Source organism: Podarcis erhardii, assembly GCF_964252035.2.
Source record: "Podarcis erhardii genome assembly, chromosome: 6".
Classification (NCBI taxonomy): domain Eukaryota; kingdom Metazoa; phylum Chordata; class Lepidosauria; order Squamata; family Lacertidae; genus Podarcis; species Podarcis erhardii.
This window is the reverse complement of record NC_138510.1, coordinates 77,025,916-77,049,217: the sequence shown is the minus strand read 5'-3', so window position 1 is coordinate 77,049,217 and position 23,302 is coordinate 77,025,916. Positions and strand designations below refer to the sequence as shown.

The window sequence follows — 23,302 nt, the reverse complement described above, 5'->3', positions numbered from 1 at the left end:
AGCTGCCTGCAGCCCCGGGCTTCGTGCAGCTCTGCGCAGTCCTCGGGAGACCGGTGCGAAGTCGCGCCGGTCTCCCGAGGGCTGCGCAGAGCTGCCTACATTCCGAAGCCTGGGGTGCGCTGAAGAGCGCGACTTCCCGCCGGGCTCCCTAGGCTTACGGATAGCAGGCTGTTCTCGGGGCTGGGGTTGGGGGAAGCTCGGGCTTCCCCCGCGCCAGCCCCGCGCCTGGGGGGGGAAATAATTTTTTTTCTTTATTCCCCCCCCCCAAAAAAAACTAGGTGCGTCCTATGTGGCAGTGTGCCCTATGGGGCGAAAAATACGGTAATTTTTACAAAGTAAAGGTTTACAAGATGACATGAAATAAATCTCTTATAGGCAGTAAATCATAAAAATAGAACTGGATCTCTTTGGGTGCACTCATTTGTTAGACATTAATTATAATAATTGAAGTAAATAAAGTAAATTATTTTATGCTATTAATTGATTCTAATCTAATAAATCATAATATGAGGTGTGCACACCTGAGTTCTTTATGTTCCTTAGGAAATTGTACTATATGTCACATTTAATCCTTTATTATGATTTTCCAGCAGTTCATCGAGAGGTTCTGTGTAAATAAATGTTACTTCATCAGTTAAGGTTGCAAAATGCTCTTTGCATGCAGCTAATTCACCAGTATTGAATGGGACAGGTCTGCTTGCATGGAACTTGTGTGTCATTGGAGATTTCAATTGTAGGCAATGTTCTTAAGTATTTTCTGTGCAAATATGTCTTCAATGTTATACCCTTTGAACAGTGTGTGTTTTATCCTTCTGTAGATAATTGTCCATGGGGGGGGGGACTTATAAATGTCTTTTTCACACATACGTGTACAAATGTTAATTTAAAAAATTGTGGTTGCTAACCAGTTTGTTCTGGAATTCTTGTCGTATTTCCTGCATATTTATAGGGCCCTGCTTCCATGATGGCCTACCTGATTATTTCAGGCTTTTTCCTTACACGTTTAAGAAGGCCCATTGGTAAAATGACTATCACGGAACAAAAATATGAAGGAGAGTACAGATTTGTCAATTCCCGGCTCATTACCAATAGGTATGCATTTGTTTCAAGGCAAACTGGGGGGTCATAAAGACCAACTAAGAAATAAGATCCTTTCTGTGTTTCTTTATTTTCAAAAAATTGTTAACTTGCACTTATCACAATCCCAAGATCAGCTGTTCTCCTGAATTCCTTGTAGTTTTAAAAAAAATTCTGAACTATTTAATGCTTATTATTGGGCCATTTCAAAGAAGAGACAGTTTTCCTGGATTGATATTGTAGCAGCTTTGAAGTGCGGCTTACAGATGGCATAGTCTACATAGAATGAAGTGTTAGGGTAGAGTAGTGCTTTACTATGCAAATGGTGGGGATCATGTTTTTGAATTCTCCCATGTGCTATTTGTTTTTTGTAAATCCTGCACATAGAAACTTAGCCTAGCAAGAAGAGAGGTTCACCCTTTTCTATTCTAATATTTGACTTGCAAGGTTTTTTGTGAGTGTTTTGTGTGTGTTTTTACTGGCGTGGGGGGGGGCATTCAAAATTGTGACCACCTACCTGCAGACAGAAGTGGTGGGGGTGGTCCCTTCTGTCGCCCCTTGACTCTTTCACTAGATTTCTGCCTCATTCTGCTGGACAGGTAGCCCGCGTTTGATTTCTAGTCGCTCTTGTTGCAGGTAGTCCTTGCGTTTTATCATCATTCTTCTTTTCATTTCCCTTTTTGCAGTGAAGAAATTGCTTTCTATAATGGGAATCAAAGAGAAAAGCAAACCATTCACAAAGCTTTCCGCAAACTGGTAAGTTAGCATGAAGCAGAATGGTTTGTGTATGGCTCTTTGCAGAAGAGCTAGAGGGATATCTTAATGAGATGATCATCTAATGAAATTATGTCATTTTTAAAAAAATCTGTATTTTCCCCAGACACAGTGCATAAATTATGTTGTGGCATGTATTGCTACAGGCTATATTATTGTATTGCATGTATTTCCCGCCTTCCATAGAATTCACTTTGGCATATATGATTGTCCCCCTGCCCATTCTGTCCTTGTAACAGCCTTGTGAGATAGGCTAGGTTGAGAGATGGTGACCTGCGCTTCATGGTTAAATGAGAGAGATGGTGACCTGCGCTTCATGGTTAAATGAGGGGTTGATTCCTAATCCCTCAAATCCTAACCCAACACTGTAACCATTAAAAAGGATGCAATCTGCCAAGCATTCATTTTGTATCATCCTGTTCGATTTAGTGACCCACCCCAAGGTTGCTTACATAAATGAATGTTGTGAAGCAGAAGTTGCTTAGTAACTTTGTACCCAAAGGATTTAGCAAGGTTTGAAAGAGGATTAAGTTTTCCACAAAAGAATAAATGGGGGGGGGAGGAATAGCGTATCTTTATCATTTGGATGGTATGGCCTTCGACTTGCTGTAAACATGTTTGATTTAAAGAAAAGCTGCAGGAATTTGGGGGTTACCGTATTTTTTGCCCCATAGGGCACACCGGCTCAGAGTGCGCACCTAGGTTTTTGGGGGGGAAATAAAGGGGGGGAAATTATTTTTTCCCCTGGGGCGGAGGAGGCCCGAGCTTCCCCAGCCCACAGAACAGGCTGCTATCTGCAAGCCTAGGGAGCCCGGCGGGAAGTCGCGCCGGTCTCCCCAGGCTTGCGGATATCTGCCCGAAGCCCAGGGCGCGCTGAGTTCAGCGCACCCCAGGCTTCGGGATGCAGGCTGCTATCCGCAAGCCGTGGGAGCCCGGCGGGAACTCCCGCGGGCTCCCAAGGCTTGCGGATAGTTTCCTGAAGCCTAGAGAGCGCTCTCGCTCTCCAGACTTCAGCGAAAGCCTGCATTCGCCCCATAGGACGCACACACATTTCCCCTTCATTTTTGGAGGGGAAAAAGTGCGTCCTATAGGGCGAAAAATACGGTATATTGGAATATGGGCAGAACTGAACAAGACAGTGGCAGACCTATGCTTTCAAACATGTATTACCACCCAACCGCAGTAAGTGATAGGGGTGAGATTTCTACCCAATGAAGGTATGAGTCGGGGTGCTGGGCCCTTCTGCTTGCTGCTTCCCCAGCTGGGCTTTAAGAGTGGAAGTGAGCCTAGCTGGAAAGAAAGCAGGCTAAGGAAGTGCTGAGCACCCACCCATCATAACTCCATGGGAAATTACGCTCCTCACAGCCATCCCACGGCCGCACTGCTATTCAGTGCTCTCTCTCCCCACCTCGGTGTCTGCACTGCCTCACTCCACCCGGACCTTTTTCTGAGATGGTATGCTTAGATTCATTAGTTTTACTTTTAGCAGACAAGTTTCCTGCAGCAGTTTTTTGTTTTTTGCATCCAAGTTGCTGAGGCACCAGAAAGTGCTTCAGGAGGTGTTTACCCATTCACATTAAGGTACCTCATACAGCTCACACATCCCTCTGAAGCACCCTATCTTTGGCCAAGGATTTGGGTTTGTTTGTTTTTAATCCACTGCACAATCCTATTGTAATATTGTGCGTGCAAATACAATTACCCTTTCCCATGTGTTTTCTTAGCATTACTTGTGAGAAGACTAGTCATCCTTTTTAAATGGAAGTTGGGATTTTCAAGCTTGCCAAAAGGGGGATATTGGATATGGAGTGCCCAACCTTGGTGGAACAATTCCCTCTTGTGCACTGTAGTGTGTTTCAACATTTGTTTTCTTATTGCTCCTACAAATGTACATATATTTTAATGCTGGCTTGGCAGAGAACTAGACTGTTTTAGAAGCTATTGATTAAGTGCTTTAAATATATAGAATCTCTTGAAATAATTCTCCCCCCTTTTCCCATTTCAATAGGTAGAGCACTTGCACAATTTTATCTTGTTCCGGTTTACTATGGGCTTCATAGATACCATTGTTGCCAAATGTAAGTGTGCATAACACTCCTGGCCCTTTTGTGTGATAATTGCACCGGAGGAAAAATCAATTGCATTGGTGGTTGGGGCGTGGGGAGTTGGCTGGAAGTCACTTTAGGTTGTCCTGGGCAAGATAGAGCGACTAACAAATTTATTTGATGATGATGATGATGATGATAAGAAGAAGAAGAAGAAGTATAATAACCTCACTCTTAATTTGTTGACTTCAGTGGTGCACTTAGTGGTGTACTCAATTAGATGGTAATGTATTAATTCACTTACTTCATCAGCCAACTCTGCTGTGTTTGGGCACCCTCCTCATTTTGTGGAGTAGATCCCCTTAACTTCTGCCCCAAAGTCCTGCCCTGACAAGACTACTGGTTAGCTTAGATCCAAAAACGCCTTGTAGAAGCCAAAGGGCACTTCTCCGCTATCCCATTTCCACAGATAATCCACTCCTTTGTAGCACCTCTATCATGTCACATCAAAGACGGTCCTCTCCAACCCTCGGAACAAATGTTTGGGGTTCTTTAGTCAGGAGTGGGTGTGTGGAAAAGTAGCCTTGCACAAGCGTAGTTCCACTCACACTTTCTTGGATCCAAACAACTACAAACCCAGCTGAAATGATTCTAACAGGTGGGTTTGACGAGAAGTAAAGAATAGAGTTGCATGTGTTGGCTTCATGTATTTTCCTCAGAATCATTGTAACCTTGTATTCATAGCTGTCTTTGAAATAAACTTCTAAAAAATATTTCAGACCTTGCGACTGTCGTTGGCTATCTGGTTGTTAGCCGTCCGTTTTTGAACCTGTCTCATCCTCGCCATCAGAATAGTACCCATGCGGAACTTTTGGAGGTAAGCAATAAGCTTCTGAGCTGAGTTACAGTGGACAGCATGCAATTTGCTCACTTACTCATGATCAACCCCGCATTTTGTCACTTTAAGGATTACTACCAAAGTGGAAGAATGTTACTGAGAATGTCTCAAGCACTTGGCAGGATAGTTCTCGCAGGCCGTGAAATGACACGGTTGGCTGGGTAAGACCATTAATATGTACTATTGCCATTATCTTCCCAATAATGTATAGCTGTCAGGGTGTGGCTTGTTGTGACGTATGAACCTGGACTCATGGTTTGTTTCTATGCAAGCCATGAATGGTAACCAAGGTTTCTTTTTGGCTTACCACTTGTGGTTATTTGGAGGAAACAAATCATGAACCGAGGTTCAGACATCGTTACAAGCCAGGATCTGGCCTCTTCCCAATGGGGTGGGGAGGAGTGGAGAGAGAACTTTTTAACAGCATGCATTAGCATATTCCTTGTTCACCATGTAAATCATAGTTAATGGAAAAAATAGTTTAATGTGATTTGTGAACTAGTCTAATTTGTAAATATGACTTGCTTGCATTATTGCACCTTCATTTTAAGCTGTTTTGGTTATTTAATTAGCTTTTTGAAACACTTTATTTTTTGAAGAATATTTAGTAGTGCCTTTTCAATTTAATAAGATGTCCTTTTTTTAACTTCTAGGTTCACCGCTCGAATTACAGAATTAATGCAAGTTCTGAAGGAGTTGAACAGTGGCAAATATCAGCGGACTATGTTAGCCCAAGAAAAGGGTAAATGGTGGACTTGATATGTCTTTAAACTCATAGTCAGACTTGTGCACTTTCTAATGCATGCTTTTCTTTTTCACTTAAGATTCAGAATTGGAAAAAGCTGTGCCACTGATACCTGGCTCCGGACGAATAGTCATCGCAGATAATATTATCAAGTATGTAAAGTATCTATTCTCTTGTTAGATTTTCTCTCATTGGCCTTCTTCAGTTCTACACACTTCCACTCCACTACACACTCCACACTTTTACAATTTTGTTTTTAATTCAGTGCTCACCGGTCTGTTTCCACTATGCAGGACTCTGCGAATGTGCAGCTCCCCCAACCACTTTGCTCTTCCCTTGTTTATTATCTTTTTTTATTTCCGGACCATGGTTACCTAAACCAATATTTGATTTAGAGCGTTATCTAATCCCAGAGATGGGGTTGAGCACTCCCTGTGCAGCCGAGGTTTGTTCTGAGCTAACCTTGTCCTAGTTCAGTGTGGCATGGGAGCAAAAAGAACCGCAAGGAGAGATTTCGGCAGTCATTACCAGGCATGCTGTGGCAAAAAAGAAAGAGAGAGAGAAAGAAACGTTAACCATGTAAGATTATACCAAAGGAGAACTTGAATGCAAATTGTACAAGCTTGCAGATAACTTACATAATTTGTATAGCCTGAGATCTTGGGAGAGCTGCAGCCAGTTGGCACAGGCAATTACCAGTCAATGATCTGCAAGTGAGGCAGTGGAAGTGCTGGACCCGTGCCTTGCCTCGGTAATGGACTGAATGAGAGCCCACAAACTGAAGCTCAGTCCAGAAAAGACTGAGGCACTGTTAGTGGGTGGTTCCCTAGACCAGATGAGTGGGAAGTCACCTGCTCTTGATGGGGTTACACTTCCTCTGAAGGAGCAGGTTCATAGCTTGGGGGTACCCCTGGATCCTTTGCTGTCTCTCGAGGCTCAGGTGGCCTCAGTGGCCCAGAGTGCCTTCCATCAGCTTCAGCTGGTGGCCCAGCTATGCCCCTATCTGGACAGGGATAGCCTAACTACTGTTGTCTATGCTCTGGTAACCTCAAGGTTACTGCGATGCGTTATACATAGGGCTGCCTCTGAAGACGGTTCGGAAACTTCAGCTGGTGCAGAATTCAGCAGCCAGTTTGCTCACCAGAGCAAGACGGTTTGAGCATATTACACCGATCCTGGTCCGACTGCAATGGCTACCAATTAGTTTCTGGGCCCAATTCAAAGTGCTGGTTTTGACCTATAAAGCCTTAAATGGCTCAGGACCGCAATACCTCAAGGACTGCCTCTTTCCATATGTACCTACCCAGACCCTGAGAACATCTTCTGAGGCCCTCCTTTGTGTGCCTCCTCCTCAAGAGGTTCGGAGGGTGGCAACATGAGAATGGGCCTTCTCTTTGGTCGCTCTCTGTCTGTGGAATGCTCTCCCCAGGGAGGTTCGCCTGGCGCCTTCATTATATCCTTTTTAACTAGGCCTTTGTTTGATCTGTTTGACATCCTATGCCCTTTTAAAATGTGTTTTTTGGGGGCGTGCTATTGGGTTGTTGTTTTTATTTTCATTATGTATTTTGTGGTTTTATATCTTGATTTTATTCTGTGAACTGCCCTGAGACCCCCGGGTATAGGGCGGTATATAAATTCAATAATTTTTTATTATTATAAAAATATTATTTATTATTATCTGTGTAAGGCAATTTTGGACTAGGTTCACGCTTGCCCACATTGATCATCTGATTGAAAGCGTAGTAGTTCGACTTTACATCACCCACTACTTTGTTTGTTTCATAGTAGGGCTGTGTCTGTGCATCTTCAGAAAGTATGATCTCTTAGTATTAACAGCAAAGTATCTGTTTTTTCCCCTGCAGGTTTGATCATGTTCCACTGGCAACACCCAATGGCGATATGTTGATTAGAGACCTCAACTTCGAGGTATGTCATGACGTGAGCGATTTCATCTTGAAAGAATGGGATACATCCATGAGGGAAGCAAATTTCTTTCTCATCCCCTACTCTTGAAAAACTTCTCTGGAAGGTCAGGGGACTCTCATAAAACAGTGTCAGAGGGCCTGTGTTACCCAAAATTGGGTGGAGGCACTTTGCACTAGCAGAGCTCTGCCTGATTTGGGGTGATTCCTCCTCTCCCAATTTCGTCTCTGTCCCACCAGAGAAGCTTTTCTGGGGCTGTGGAAGGGCAAGGAGGAATGGTAAAGATCCATATACTATCAGCTACCTGTTTACATAGAGTTTGGTTCTAACTTCAAGCATTCAGTAGGTGGGTAGAAAAATCTAAACTTTCTCATCAGAACATGTGAGAATAGAACAATATTGATCAGGAACCCATGTGGTCAACTCATGGTTTCCTTAGTTTTAACCTTATAGTCCAGTCCCTATGGTTTTTAACAGTGTTTCTGTACAGTTAACAAGTTTTTTGTTTGTTGGCTGTAAGTATTATTGACTGCTCTGTGTGCAAATCTGCTGCACCAGTCAAATCACAGGGATTATATGTGCATTATATTGCATATTAACAAATAATAAACCACTAGGTGTCACTGTTGGGCAGTGAAACTTTATTATAATCACATGGGAGTTCAAGCATTTTCTTAAACATCTAGAATAGTCCTAGATATAAGGAGATGCTGTACTAATTATAAAATGGGAAAGTAAGCCAATTTATTCTTTCATATATGCCTCCTCTTCTTAAAACCAACCCAAAACGTGTATACTCAGTAATCCTCTGAATTTAGCGGTATTTTCTTTTTAGTAAGTTCACTTAGGGAAGCAGTTTTCATTTGATTGTAATTTCTTGCATCCTCAGATTCCTAGTTAAGTAGTTGCTAGCTTTTAAAGTTTAACTAAAGACTTCCAGTTGTTGAAACCGAGCAAAGGTTACACAGAGGAATTTGACTTTTTAGCTTAAAAGAACACAGTGGGTTCAGAATTTGTCTTTTTTTTTTTTTGGCAACTCATTTGAAGTTTTCCATTTTGAGGGCTCACGCTTTAAAGAACATTGTGGAGCAACAATTTTATTCAGTGGTTAATACAGTATAAGGAGACCTGGTTAATACAGTAGGTTGAGCTAAGATACAAATAAAAACTAAGCAGTTACCCATATTGCTCATAGTCTTTTTTTTTCAAAATATTTAAATACATGATTTGCATTCCAGGTACGATCCGGTGCAAATGTTCTGATTTGTGGGCCAAATGGGTGTGGAAAGAGTTCTCTCTTCCGCGTCCTTGGTGAGGTAAGTAAATGCAGGAGTAAGTATACCTTTAACATCAAAAGGCGCAAAACACAATTCATTGAATTTTATTATTTGTTTTATCTTTGCAGTTGTGGCCCCTGTTTGGTGGCTGTCTGACTAAGCCTGAGAGAGGAAAGCTGTTTTATGTTCCTCAGGTAAAGCAAACTGCCATAGCCTTTGGCATTTCTTGTTGCTTTTAAAAATGTGTATCAAGTTGCCCTGATTCCTGGCAATTTACTTTCAGAGACCATATATGACTCTTGGAACGCTCAGAGACCAAGTCATCTATCCAGATACCGTAGATGACCAGAGAAGGAAAGGAATCTCTGACCAGGTAAAACAATGTCCCAGTTATTATTATTATTTTGCTGTAAAAGCTGAAGTTCACTATAAACTTAGGTAAACATTAGAAACAGCAGCAAAACCATAACTTTCATACAGCGTTTGACAGTATAGCTGTGCTGCTTCTTTTTCGTAAGTAAACTTCATTTGATTGAAGCCATGGCCAATTCATGCAACCAAGTTTGTTGTAGTTGCAGTGTGGTGAATACTATAGCATCTGGCTGAAGTTAAACACCACTGAAGTTAAACACAGGGTACATGAGAAAGGGGGAAAGATGGATAGGCAAGTTCCATTATAGTAGTTGGCATGTGTTATACATCTTCTTTAGCGCTACTGGGCCTTTAAGGCAGATGAAGCAAGATAGCTCCACATGCAGCCCAAACTAGTAGTGGCATAATGGCTGCTGCTACATCCTTTATTCTCGTGGTCCCTGTGCTCTGCTTTCCACTCAATATGGGAGTCAAGATACACAAAAGGGCCGATTCCCCACTGCTACGTCCCTAATTGGGGAGCCCAAATGCATGTGATTGCTTCCTGTCCTATCTCAATGCCAAAAGGTGAGAGATTTAGTGCCACTCCACAGTGCGAATGGCTTTGCCCATCTCAGGGGAGCGGGGGGGGGGGGAGGTTCAGGAGAAAGTGGCGGCCAGGCTTCCTCTTGGCAGTAGTGTTAAAGGCCGAACAATTTTTAGAACTACTGTGAGGTTGGTTTTTGTTTTTTGGCATAATGAGCAGCGTGAACTTCCATTCAGCTTCAGTGCATGGGATGGACAGCAATGAAAAGTAGTCACTCCAGTTTGCTGGCAGGGCTTGGTGTTGTTCAGTATGCGATCAAACATTTTGATCCTGACCATCTCAACATCCTTTGGAGGTGGAAATAGTGGAGAAAACTGAAATAAGTCGTAAAACAAGTACATTTTCAAGCCCGTTGACCTATGCTGTTTTGCTTCCAGGTGTTAAAGGAGTACTTGGACAATGTCCAGTTGGGTCAGATCCTGGACCGTGAAGGAGGCTGGGATAGTGTTCAGGACTGGATGGATGTTCTCAGTGGAGGAGAGAAACAGAGGATGGCCGTATGTGGTCTTTACACTGTCGTTTTATAAAATGTTTATATTTTCCAGCACCACACTGAGGGCTAGACATCAATTGTTTTAAGAACAGCCGTCAGGGACAGGAATGCAGAGACTGAAAAGTGGGTGAGATCACCTCTCCCTTCTCCTGTCACTGACAGGGAAGAGGGAGAGAGTGTTGATTTACAGCCAAGCTATGAGCAAGATAATCAGGCAGAGGCTAGCAAACAGCCAAGTTATGAGGATTTAACAGAAGCAGGAACAGAAATGGGGCTGATTGCGGACACTTCATTAGACAGCATAGATGATCTACATTCCCCTCGAACACGAAGGTCTTTAAGGGTACAAGAGCATCATGTGCAGAGGAATTTGTCCAAGGGAAGACTCCGTAGGAGCACACGTGTTGCTGGGAAAGAGGGAAGGAGGAGGAGTCAGAGTGAGCAACGTCGTTATGGTGGCAAGACGTGAATTCTTGTCCGTTATCGTAGAGACTGAATAAATAATAATTAAAGCTATCTTGTTTCCTCTTGGCTCCTTGAAACTATTGGGAGGGGAGCGGGGGAATTCCTCAGGCCTGGCAGCAGCAAAGCTGTTGTCCGATATTAAATATGAGCAAAATTGTCCAGTATTAAATATGAATACAGTTGGAGGCAGCGGTGCTTCTGAATGCCAGTTGCTGGGAACCACAGGAGGGGATAGTGTTCTTGGGTTTTTCTTTTGGCATATCTGAAAGAACGGTGGCTTAGGAAGGTTTATTTCTCCATGTGAGTCTCAGTTGAGCATCTTGCCCAATATTTACTCTGACTGATAGTGGCTCTCCAGGATCTCAACCAAGGTTCTCTCCATCACCTGTTTTCTCACGCTTTTAACGGCAGGAGAAACCTAAAACCTGTGGGTCTCCAGATGGTATTAGACTCCAGTACCCATCAGCCACAGTTAACACTGCCAGTAGTCAGGGATTATGGGAGCTGTAGTCCAGCAACATATTGAGGGTCATATGTTTCCCCACCCTGGCTGTACATGCAAAATGTGTTTACTGGAGTGCCACATGCAAAGATCATAAGGACGCTGATGCCGTCTTGAGGGTTGTGGGATGAATTTGCAGTTCTATGCCAGTGCTATAGTTTGAATTACCGTATATACTCGAGTATAAGCTGACCCAAATATAAGCCGAGGCACCTAATTTTACCACAAAAAAACTGGGAAAACTTACTGACTCGAGTATAAGCCGGTTCAGCACACCACAAACCTCCTGGTGGGCCGGAGTGTGTGTGTGTGCATGCGCGCATGCACACACGGCAAAGGGGGCTTCTCTCCCCCCCCCAGCCCCTCCTGTCCTCCTGCCTACCTAGGGTGCTGCTGAGACGCAGAGGCTGGTAGCGGCAAAGGTGGAGGAAGAACAAGCAGCCCAAAAGGGCTGCTTTCGGGCTGCTCGTTCCTCCGTCGCCGCCACCAACAGCGGCAGAGGTGGAGGAGGAGGAAGGAACATCCTGAAAGGGCTGCTTTCGGGCTGCTCATTCCTCCTCCTCCCACAACAGCCTTTGCCACTGGAAATGCACTCGGGTGGGACCCTCACTTGAGTATAAGCCAAGGGGGGCTTTTTCAGCATAAAAAATGTGCTGACAAAGTTGGCTTTATAGTCGAGTACAGTATATATGGTATCTCTTCCATATAACATGACATATTTATTTGGCTAGTTAAAAAGTTCTCTTGTATGCAAAAAGTTAGTTTGGGTATACCATGCTTAATAAAAATGTAAATGAGAACTATGTCACAATATCATGTGTTAGATCTTTTGCATTTGATTTTGCATTGCAGATGGCCAGATTGTTTTACCATAAGCCCCAGTTTGCAATTCTGGACGAATGTACCAGCGCTGTTAGCGTCGACGTGGAAGGCTACATCTACAGCCATTGTCGGAAAGTATGTATGCATTCATACTTTCTGTTGTTCAGATTCCATTGGCTGTTTGCATTGTCAGTTAAACTCTAACTTTGAACTGTTCTAACAAGAAGTATCAATAAGATTTTATTGCTATAGTGGCCCTATGTTCATATACCTAGATTGGGTCAACCATCTCCTAGACTAAAGCACAGGATACTCAAAACATGCCTGGAGCGAGAGGGAATCCAAATTAGCAAATTTATTACTTGGAACTTTCTGCACATTTTTGGTGCACTGGATGCACCAAAATTCACATATGGTATACATTCTACTGTGTGATAAGTAAAAGTCAGTTTGCCAACGTAGAGTTGCAAACAATTCCTTAGAAGGCAGGTCAACGTTTAACTCTCTTAAAATCAAATTCTGTTGATTGTCAGTGAGAAAGATAGTGTGCATCTTTAATTCCCCCCCCCCCGCCCAAGTTGTAATGAATGGTACTTAAAAATTGAGTCCATATATGAGATGTGATATGTCTAATAGCGATACCAAACCGCATGAGAGCCATGATTAGAGCAGAGAGTCATTTTCTGAAAGCAGCTGGGGAGGGGGATGCATTTTGCATTAGGGTCACAGGGGAGCTTAACCATCTGGCACCCCAAACCCCTTCCTAGAGCAGCTACTAGCTGTGGAGCTGAAAGTTTACAGGCAGCAGAATAAATGTGTTATAACCTAGGCAGGGGCACTCTGCAGTGGGGAGCTGGTATGGAACGAAAAGGGTCCACATCCCGACCTCCAACACCGTAGCCCTCTTCCAAATTGTGCCCCCTCTGCCCCAGCAGTTGCTTTCAGAAATAGACTTTGGGGTATCAAATCACAGCTTCCCTGTACCATGTAATGTGGAGCTTTTGAGAGTTTACAGTGGTGCCTCGCAAGACGAAATTAATCCGTTCCGTGAGGCTCTTCGTATAGCGGTTTTTTCGTCTTGCGAAGCAAGCCCATTGACAGCTTAGCGGATTAGCGCTATTAGCGGTTTAGCGGCTTTTAGCGGATCCGCTGTTAAGTGGCTTATCAGCGGATCAGCTGATAAGCAGCTTAGGGCTTAGGAAAAGGGGGAAAAAAGGGAAAAACCCTGCAGGAACTCGCAAGACATTTTCGTCTTGCGAAGCAAGCCCATAGGGAAATTCGTTTTGCGAAGTGCCTCCAAAACGGAAAACCCTTTCGTCTAGCGGGTTTTCCGTCTTGTGAGGCGTTCGTCTTGCGGGGCACCACTGTAGTTTCTTTGGATGAAGCTTAAAGCTTACTTTATCTTACATTCTGTCACTCTAGGTTGGTATCACCCTCTTCACTGTATCTCACAGAAAATCACTTTGGAAACACCATGAGGTAAGATTTATCTTGTTTAAACATAAGTTGCGTGTTTTGATGTCTGAAATTCACACCTCACTCATTAAGATATACCTTGAGTTCCTACCAGCTGAAGTGTTTTCGATAATAATAAGACAAACAGTTTCACAGCACTTTTGCAAAATTACAAATAATTGTGCCAGCTGAAGCGTATTAATTGTTTAAAACATTTATAGCTCACTTTTCCTCAGTGAGCACAAGGTGGTTAATAGTGTAAGTTAAAATAGTAATTAGCCGTTTTAAAAACATGAAGGAAGCCATTAAAAAATGAAAAGAGGAAAGAGAGAAATTTTAAAAAATAGCCATAAAAAAATGATGAGCTGTCGCTATCCCAATCAGATAGCTTTCTTGCAAATGAAAAGTGAGTCCCCATTCCATTGTGGCTACCCTGATGATTAAGATAAAAAAAAAATACACACCTGACAGTAATCTTTATATAACACAGTCCTTATCTCCAGCTACTTGTCTCGCTCACTTATAACTTACTTGAAATTCTATGCAGGTGAGTGTGTAGACAGGTGGATGAGGGGAAAATGGTTCTGTTTATCCTTTGCAAGGCTGCTGCATTTCCATGATGACAGCAAAAGAAGGCACTCAGCTGGTAAAACCAAGCTGAACAGAGAGGTTGTGCAAATCTGTCTGGTAAAAGATAACTTTCAGCAGGGTAGTTCAAAAGGCAAATCAGGCTAGTAACTTCCCTGGCTTAGTTACAAGGCTGATAAAATGCTGGGTCTCCTAAGTGCTTGAAGTGTTTCAGATAATGTTTTCACCTTCACTACATACATGTATGCTATATAAACCCACTCACAGCTCAGGAAGCTGAGACACAGTGAGGGTGATCAGGTAAGCAGCTGCTCTGAGGAACTGTTATATGACTTTCCTGCGATAGTTGGCGGTTGCACATAGCTAAAATGAAACCATAGTTTAAAAGGCAATAAGCACATTCATCCCGTACCTAATTTCCCAAAGCAGATTCCTCCAGGATTTCACAAGCAATTTTAAATATGCGAAGAATTCACCATTCTTTTTAGCCATTTGTCTGCATATTTCAGTAGTAAAGAGTTGAACACGTGGTCAGAGTTATGAGACCAAACTTCAGCAACCGGATGACTTTATCATCACAAAATAAATAGTTGGAGCTCCTGTCAATGCCACCAGATGGAGGTATAAGACATGCAACATTTTACAGTGTTATTTCCAAGCAGCAATGTGGTGATAGGAGTTTCTGTAGACAACCTTTATTAAAACAGAGAGTATATATTAAAATCAAGTTAGCTAATATGTACTTTTCCTTCTCCTCAGTTCTACCTTCACATGGATGGAAGAGGAAACTATGAGTTCAAGAGGATTACTGAAGATACAATTGAATTTGGTTCTTAAAAACAACAATAATGCATAAATCTACAACCTACTTCAGTGACTGAAAACAGCACAGGGCATAGAAAGGCACAAAGTACAATGTAATTTAACAAATGGCTCATTCTTTAAACCAATTACTAAGTGTAGGATAACAAAGTGTCCAAAACAAGCTGTCGAGGCATTTATTATAATGTAGGATATTACTAATTTGTGTATATGTTGGTTTAAATATTACTATGTACTAAGAATGTCCTTATTCTTGTGGTTTTTAAAACCTGCCTAAATTAAATTGGGCTTAAATCACTGTAACTTTGATTCATCCTGGGATGTAAACATTCTGAAGTCAACTAATTTGACTTCTGTTTGACCTTTGCTTCCTCTGGGGAAGAACCCTTATTAAAGTTAGGGTCGCTACCTCCTCTGCTCCCAGTGCAAAGAGACGTGAATATCTGTGTCATATCCGGATGCATCATTTCATTGTACTGAATATCATACCTTTTTTCAGGGCAGTACTAGCCTGTTCTATTTCATCATTACACAGGACAGCAAGCTTTTCCTTTGGCCAAGGGTGGGTGAGTCTTCTTTGCAGAAGCATTGGGAGAGAAGTGAACCTTGAACCTACATTTCTAACTGCTAAGTTAGTTTATTCCAGTGAAGATCTCATTCTCAGTCTCTGTCCACAGCTTCCCACTGCTCTTTTGGTCCCAGTCTTCTATCCGGCTCAAAAAATAAAACAAAATTCTATTCTGTTGTTGCCTGTGCTTCGTGCACTTCTGGGAAGGGAAGTGGGGGGAAATGAAGAGGAATGAGGAAGCTGGGAAAGTTGGAGAATAAAGAGAAATAAAAAGTTAAACATAGGAACTCACATCTGTATTTCAAAACAGAGATCACCGATGTTAATATTTAGAAGTGGGTCTGATCCATTTGATAGCTTTGGGAAGCCGTGCACAGGTTCCTAATAAAACGCCAAGGGCACCTGCCCCATGAATTCAGATTTATTTACTTTTACAGGGTGATATGCTTTTCTTTCTGGGGCGTGTGTGTATGTTCCACATTCATTGCCTGAGATACAGCAGTTCAAAGCCTTTCAGAAGGCTGTTATGTGATCATTTTTGTGTGTGTTTGCCTCTTAGGAATAACTTCCATGCCAACTACCTAATGCTTAATGTTACATGAGCAGTTCCCAAACTGATAATAAGCCAATCGCAAACTTATAGATGCCGGCAAGACCACATATAACTGAGGCTTTAAGGAGTATCAGTTTTCCAAGCGAAGCGATTATTGTTGCTATATGATGTTATGGGCTCATTCCTTAGAGGTGGCCCCATATATGGGGCTGGGAAGACAGTGCCTAACTAGCCTGGCTGATCAATAATATGCCATTTAGCCCATAGGAATTTCTGAAAACCCATGGAGTATGACACAGGTCTAGGTATGTGTTCATGTGATGTAACATAGAAATACACTACAAGAAGGCATGCACTACATATGCAAATAAATGTGATCGCTGTCTTTCTCCCTCCACCCTTTGCTGTAAAATCAACATAAGTTGTCAGTGACCACACACCAGTCTTGAATATCCCCTTTTCACAGTAAGATACCGCCTGCCAAATTTTTGTTCTCCTCATCCTTCTCCCAATACGGTGCTTGAGTCCACTGTTTTTAAATGCCGCTTTTCTTCATATATTTTATATGAATAATCGGTGGAGAGCGACAGAAAGATCGAGCTTGGAAGCAGCTTAAAAACTGAACTAACTTTATCTGTCATCATTTCAATTTTTTTCTCCATACAGTTGTACCTTGGAAGTCGAATGGAATCTGTTCCGGAAGTCCGTTTGACTTCCAAAATGTTCGGAAACCAAAGCGCAGCTTCTGATTGGCTGCAGGAAGCTCCTGCAGCCAATCAGAAGCCGTGGAAGCCCCATCGGATGTTTGGTTTCCAAAAATAGTTCGCAAACTGGAACAGTCACTTCCGGGTTTGCGGCATTTGGGAGCCCAAACATTCAAGAACTAAGCTGTTTGAAAACCGAGGTACGACTGTATTTTGTATGGCAAGGAGTTGCCCTTCTGTACTCCCACTTTTGTTTGTTTGAACAACTTGGGCAGACTGCTTCTGATACTGGTTGTGATAGCCAACATGTGGTTACTGCAAGGTGATCATGTTGCAAAGGCTGATGTTAAACTGATTCCACAGATGGATCTTCTAGCCCAGCAGTTTCAGCTTAGTGATGATCTGATTCAGAGGTACATATAACCTACGAGAATCAGGTAGCTCTGCTGTTAGTGAAGCTTCCTTTTCCCAAATAACACCTGCCTTTCGAGTTGATAATATGTAGTGGCTGTTCTTGAGAGGGAGTGGTTTTCTTGAATGCATCTGTTTTTTAAAGAACTGCTATAATTTTTTTAGAATGGAAAATGCAGCTTTTTCAATATTTGTATTCTTTTTTCAGAGACGTCCGCACTAAAATTGAGTAGAAGTAGATGAGGTTTTTTTAAGAATATTGTATTTTTTTGTCACTAACTAGCAGAAAGTACCCATTATTTATAGAACATCTTTTGCAGAGAGCCAAAAGGCATTGCAGTTTGAGACTTAACACTGAGCACAAGCGTTGTTTATCTGCTCTGTTTGATAGACAAAATTAACTTCAGTAACCATTAACCAATAAAACTGATTCTTTGAATTAAACACCAGATACAAAGTCCAGGGGAACTCCGTATTCAGAAATGGTCTTGGCTTTTGCAACATCTCAAGTTGCAATATCCCTACTTTTCTCAAGTCATCAAAAATAGTCTGACCTCATGAGATAGTAAGTATATGAATGCAAAATGAACCAGAGCAGTGCTCAAAGGAAGCAGTGTTTGAGATTATGCTTTTTAGTTGAAGAATTTTTTTGAGGTGTGGTGAGTAATCATTCAGAAACATGGTTCAGCTATGAATTTGTGCTATAGTCTTGTATGTCGATCGCTGCTTTTATGATTGCTTGAACTGGAATTGTTGGGGTGATGGGAAAGTCAGCACAAATGAAGCAGGTCCATGTCTTCATTCTGGTGGTATTTGGTTCTCTGGTTATAATAGATGGCTCCCATTTTAATGGGACATAATTGCTGTACTTTAATATATTGTAGCTTGTAAAGCCCTTTGAGAGGAAAGACACTATCTAAATGTAAGATTTTTCTATATAAGTGCCTCTGGAATAATAAATCTGAGACAAAGATCCTTGGCTTTTTGAAAAAAAGTGGTCTCATTCTGAACATTTTTAAAGCTCATAGCAAGGCCAGCCAGCGGTGGTGCTCTTCAGATGTTATGGACTGCAACATTATTCCTTACCGTTGGCCATGCTGGCTGGGACTGTTGGGAGTTGTTCTCTACAGCTTCTAGAGGACACCCTGTTCTCTACCCAAGCTTTACAGATAGGTGTCCATATCCCAGCAAATTTGGGATCAGTAGCTCATATTTTAAGAGGCTGGTGCCCGGTACAATCACAAACAATCATACTTTTAAATCAAGCTATTACTCATAAGTCGGAATTGCTACCATGTTGCTGTGGCAAGCATGTCTTCCATCTACCACAGAGTTAAAATCCCTCCCCCCCCCCCATGTGTGTGTGTGTGTGGAAAGAAAATTTATACATGAAAGGGGTGCTTGTGTATCTTATCTACACCCAATGAAGCCATCAGGGTACTGAGAATCAGTGCTTTTTTTCTAGAAAAAAAAAAGGTGCAGGATCGCTGCCCTGTCCCTCCTGCTTCCGTGCACAAGCAGGAGGGACAGGGCAGCTCCGTGGATGGGCAGCTCCAACCTGCAGAGAAGCTTATTCCTTGCGTGTCAGCTCTGCAAGCTGACCTGTGCCTTCTGCTTGCTTGCACAAGCCAGAGAAACAGGGCAGCTTGCAGATCTAAGGCGGGGGGGGGGGGCTTCTTCCCTGAGCATGTCAGCTGTTAGCCCTGGAGGTGTTATTTTCAGAAGCCACAAGGTATATAAAAATTGAGCTTTGTAGCACACTCTCCCAGTCATGTCACCTCCTTTGGGTGCAGCTGTTCAAAGATTCTCATAATACATTGGATGACATGGCAGTTTTCTCATCAAATATATTCCCCATTCATTCAAAGGGGGCTTGTGCTGGGAAACATCTTAGTGGATTTGTTGAAGTCAAGCGTAAATTTGGTAAAGCCATGGTTGATCCTCAGCATCTTGTGTAGGGATGTACTAGACTAGAGCAAATAAATAATTAAAGAAATCATTTTTATGTTTGTCCTTTCAGTTATAATTTTCTAGTTTTTCAGTTGATTTCAGTTTTCTGATGCTGGTAATTTAATGGAGGTAGGGTTGTCTGGGTGCCAGTGAAATGTCTGATCCAAGTATTCTGCTCCAAGGCATTGAATCTGCCAAATTTTAGACAGATTGGACAAAGGACCTCCATTTAATGGGTAATTTGTAAAGGACAGACATCCTATAACGAAAGTGTTATACAGAAATGTTTGCAGCCTTTTGTCATCTCTGAGAGTTGTTGTTCCACCAAATGAAATGTGCAGCCATTTTCTGTGGCGGTGATTAAGATGGTAGCTCCCATTTCACAAGTTGGCTCAAAGGCTAACCAGTTGGTTTGCAAAGTCGTGATTTTTCAAGGACAAATTTGGTTTCTTCTGCTTTGAAGAGAGGTTGCAATGTTTAAGTGATTTATGAGCAGCAGATTTTCAAAAATCTGATTGAGCATGATGGTATTTCTTTATTGGTGTGAGCGAGAAGGGGAGAGATACCTCTTTTAAGATAGACCCTATTGGTGCTGGATGATGAAGAGTATTCTAGTAATGTTCTCCTTGCTACCTCATCCATTTGTAGGCCAGCTCTGTGGTGCTACAGGCTGCGCACAAGTTTGGCCTGCTCTCCCAACTTGGTACTCTTTCCATCTCCAGCAGAGATTCTAACTTCCTTAGAGTACATTTTTTCAAATGGTCGTTATAAGGATATACTAATTTCTTCCAAACCAACATACTCCTGTAAGCATTTTTTTTAAAAGAAAGCCACCAATGCATCAGACAATGGCCCAATTAGCTATGATTGGCTTAGCAGCTAACTGAGCATGCAAGTCCTCACAGTAAAAATTGCAACTGCTTTGCTGTTCACATGATCATCCTGCTACTGTGCTCTCTGGAGCCAAACCATGGTTTGGTTTAGCATTATGCACAAACCAGGGCTTGTGGCTTGTCTCACTCCTGATGAACAGTGAGCTGCAAGCCACGAACAGACACTGGCAACAGCTTATGGTTTGTTTGGAACAGGGCAAGCCAGGAACCTTGGTTCAGATGTCGCGCTAAGCCAAACCATAGCTTGTTTCCAAGTAGTGCAGCAGCAGGATATGGGGAGGGGGATGAGGAGCGGAGTGCTGTGATTTTTATGGTGAGTTATCCACATACCCAGTCTTTCTCACTTAACCATGGTTTGGCTTAGATATGGGCAGAATGACAGCTGCATCCCCACTCACCAGGACAGGGATGTGGTGGGGTGAGGCAGCAGCCAGCATCATTGTTTCACAGGTGCTTGCCTATCTCCAAATTTGACCTCTCCCATTGCCATCTCATCCTGTCCTGTCCTGTTGCTGGACATGTGCTAGGGTGGCTGGGGAAACCCAGCCAGATGGGCAGGTTAATAATAATAATGATGATGATGATGATGATGATGATGATGTAATTGGTTCAGTTCAATCATACTTGCACAAAAGTACAGCTTAGTAGTACTTTTTTCAATTGCAGTTGCTATTTTGATTTCCAAGAGCTAGTGATAAAATAGCCTGATATTTTAAAACACCCAAGGTGGAGTGTGCTTTGATGTGCTGTGGAGTCGTAGGCCAGCGAGTTCTGTTTAAGAAATACCAGCGTCATGACACAATTATTTGCCTTTTCAACAAGGTTGCCTTGTTTAAAGCACTGACGGGAACCAGATACCTTGTTTATAAAGGGAATTTAATAAGGCTTTTCTCTCTCCAGATATCAGCCTCGGCATGCAAATGAAGGCAAGATTATCTTTGCTAATGACCACAGGAATGTTAATATACTCTTTGTTGTCTCCCGCCAAAGTTTATCCGGCTTGTAAAGTGAAGCCTACATTCCCAGAATCTAAATTCTAGAGAGGGGGCCAGGAAGGGGAAAGGGGCAATGCTTTGTATACTCAAACTTTACTGGAGCAAGGATTCAGGCACGCAATGGCTACAGTCAAAGGATAATATGATTGCTGAACACACATCTAGCTACAGATAAAAGATAGCAAAGGGTAGCTGCAGTGAGCACACACCATCCATCTTAACACTGGAGAATTCTGGATCTGGATCTTGCTCTGATACAACTGCATACAAGATTTCCCACTCAGCAAATAATTTTTCCTGGAAGCAGCAGCAGAGATGGCACCTATACATCTATTCCACTTCTTGCAGCAAGGAGATGTTGCTTCAGATACTGCCATTTTGTTTCTTTGTTTGTTTGTTACCACGTGTATCTCACTCACCCTTTAGAGCATTCAGAGTAGCTTCCATGAGGCCCCCAAAGGGTTCCTGCCTAGTCACAAAACACAACCACAGCATCTGCCCTCTACCATTGCTGTGAGAACGCCTGGTCTTAGAGCAATGGGGGGGGGGGCTCAGTATGTTGCCATATTAGAACAGAAGCGGCTGAAACTCATGGCATCTTCTTCTTACAAACCCAGCTCTTGCTAGGTGTGAGAAGCCAACTCCCATCCACTGCAGACAGCATGGACAATGGTGAGGAAGAGTACGAGCTATAGTCCCAACAGTATCCAAAGGACCATTTTTTTTTCAACTGATATATACCCATAATATGGCTACAGCTACACATTCATTGTAAAGTAGCTTGATGGCTTTTTTTAAAGGGGGGGACCACAAATATTAATGTTTAATGCTTCAACATGAGCAGTTACGGAAGGTCAATTGACTGTTGCCTTGCACCTAAGAAGACCTAGGGACAACCCCTGGTGAGGTCATAGGGCGGGCCCTGGTAATTTCTCCCCTCTGTGCTCCTCACCCCTGAGCCCTGGAGACAGCATAATTGGGAGAGGGAGGGTAGCCTCCCAATCCCTCAACTACTTCCCACCCCAAAAAGTGTCTTCTTAGTGGTGGTGCCATGACTAACTCTCATTGGAAAATCTGTTTTTAGGTGGACTTTGAAATTTAGAAATCTTCCCTTTAATAATTGTGACCTATTCTGATGGCTGCAACAAGGACCCGTGCTATATTTTCTGTCATCTTAGAGTTGGAATCTGCCCTGAAAAATGAGGCATAACATTCATCTGAGTACCGCAAACATAGAGAAAGTACCGAGGAAATAAAATGGGATCCAATATGCCTATAAAAGTTACAGTACAAGAAACAGGGTTGCTATACCTCCAGGGCTGACCTGAAGTCTCCAGTTTTGGCTGACCCCCTTTGGCAGGAAGAGGGCTTCAATCTCCAGGTAGGTGAGATTGCCTTTTTCATTTTATTAGGAAGACGACGTGTGCAGCTTGAGAGCTTCAACCTGGCAAAGAGCTGTCTGCAAAGCCAGTTCAACTGATGCAAGGGAACAGTTCAGTTGTACCAAGTCACGAGAGATCTGTGAAACTTGAATCCCCCAAACCAAATCAAAACTATTTGGTCTAATAGCATTTTCTGTACCATGCGCCGGCTGAACTGGTCATCACTTCAGCATCAGGATTATGAGGTAGGTGAGAGATTTAAGCAACAGAAATGCAGTAGCCTGCTAATCTTGAAATGTCTGTGTGTGAGAGAGGTTTGTGCAACGCCATAAGCTCTTTGTCCTAAATGGTCACATGAGCCATGTTCCAACTTAAGCTCATAATCACATTATTTTCATTATATGCATTTTGGCAGCAGCCTGTCTTTCATCTACTGTGCTAGTAACACACTAATTAAACTCTCCTGCTCCTAAACAAGGTTTTAGATTTATATGAATGCCAACATGGAAGCAACAATTAGTTATTTAACATATCCAAGGAAATAGAAAGTTCAGCATCGCGAAACATAGGTATGAAATAGCTTGTTTAGGGTGTTTTGTATCAACAGGTGCAAGCTTCATCTTCAGGCACGTAATGCTTTGTCACATCTCTGTAAACAGCCTTAAACTACTCCTGGTTTTGCAACTTAGGCCATCTTGCACCCTGTGTTCCTTCTATAACTAGTGCAAAGCCTCAGCTGGTCTGATGTCCCATTCAGTCAATGGGACTATGGTAGCAAGAATCATAGCAGTGTTCTTGTAATTTGGCAACCCTGCAAAGAATCTGACTTTGTTCCTCAAGGCCATGGAGCACACACACCCAATGCCCAATATTTACAGCAGTGCTATAAACCGCAGTGGCCAATGGATTGTCCTGTTGGTGACAGTATAGTTAGTAGAGAAGAACTACTGTCTCCTATGGAGATACCACTACTGATACAGGGTGTAAGCAGGGAGCAAAGCT

General features: G+C 42.6%; 1 protein-coding gene across 2 annotated transcripts in view; it reads left to right on the top strand.

Annotated features, from left to right (window-relative positions):
- The window catches only part of ABCD3 (ATP binding cassette subfamily D member 3), a 46,679-nt gene extending 28,626 nt beyond the window's left edge, over positions 1 to 18,053 (top strand). For both annotated transcript variants that reach the window (XM_081865898.1, XM_081865899.1), the window contains exons 9-23: positions 950 to 1,092; positions 1,764 to 1,833; positions 3,860 to 3,929; positions 4,676 to 4,773; positions 4,864 to 4,955; positions 5,448 to 5,536; positions 5,619 to 5,691; positions 7,402 to 7,465; positions 8,701 to 8,778; positions 8,868 to 8,933; positions 9,023 to 9,112; positions 10,075 to 10,194; positions 12,010 to 12,114; positions 13,402 to 13,458; positions 14,782 to 18,053. In XM_081865898.1, coding sequence (XP_081722024.1) covers positions 950 to 1,092; positions 1,764 to 1,833; positions 3,860 to 3,929; positions 4,676 to 4,773; positions 4,864 to 4,955; positions 5,448 to 5,536; positions 5,619 to 5,691; positions 7,402 to 7,465; positions 8,701 to 8,778; positions 8,868 to 8,933; positions 9,023 to 9,112; positions 10,075 to 10,194; positions 12,010 to 12,114; positions 13,402 to 13,458; positions 14,782 to 14,859 — 1,293 coding nt within the window. In that variant the 3' untranslated portion in view covers positions 14,860 to 18,053. The remainder of the gene's footprint in view (positions 1 to 949; positions 1,093 to 1,763; positions 1,834 to 3,859; positions 3,930 to 4,675; positions 4,774 to 4,863; positions 4,956 to 5,447; positions 5,537 to 5,618; positions 5,692 to 7,401; positions 7,466 to 8,700; positions 8,779 to 8,867; positions 8,934 to 9,022; positions 9,113 to 10,074; positions 10,195 to 12,009; positions 12,115 to 13,401; positions 13,459 to 14,781) is intronic.
- Positions 18,054 to 23,302: the final 5,249 nt, after the last annotated feature.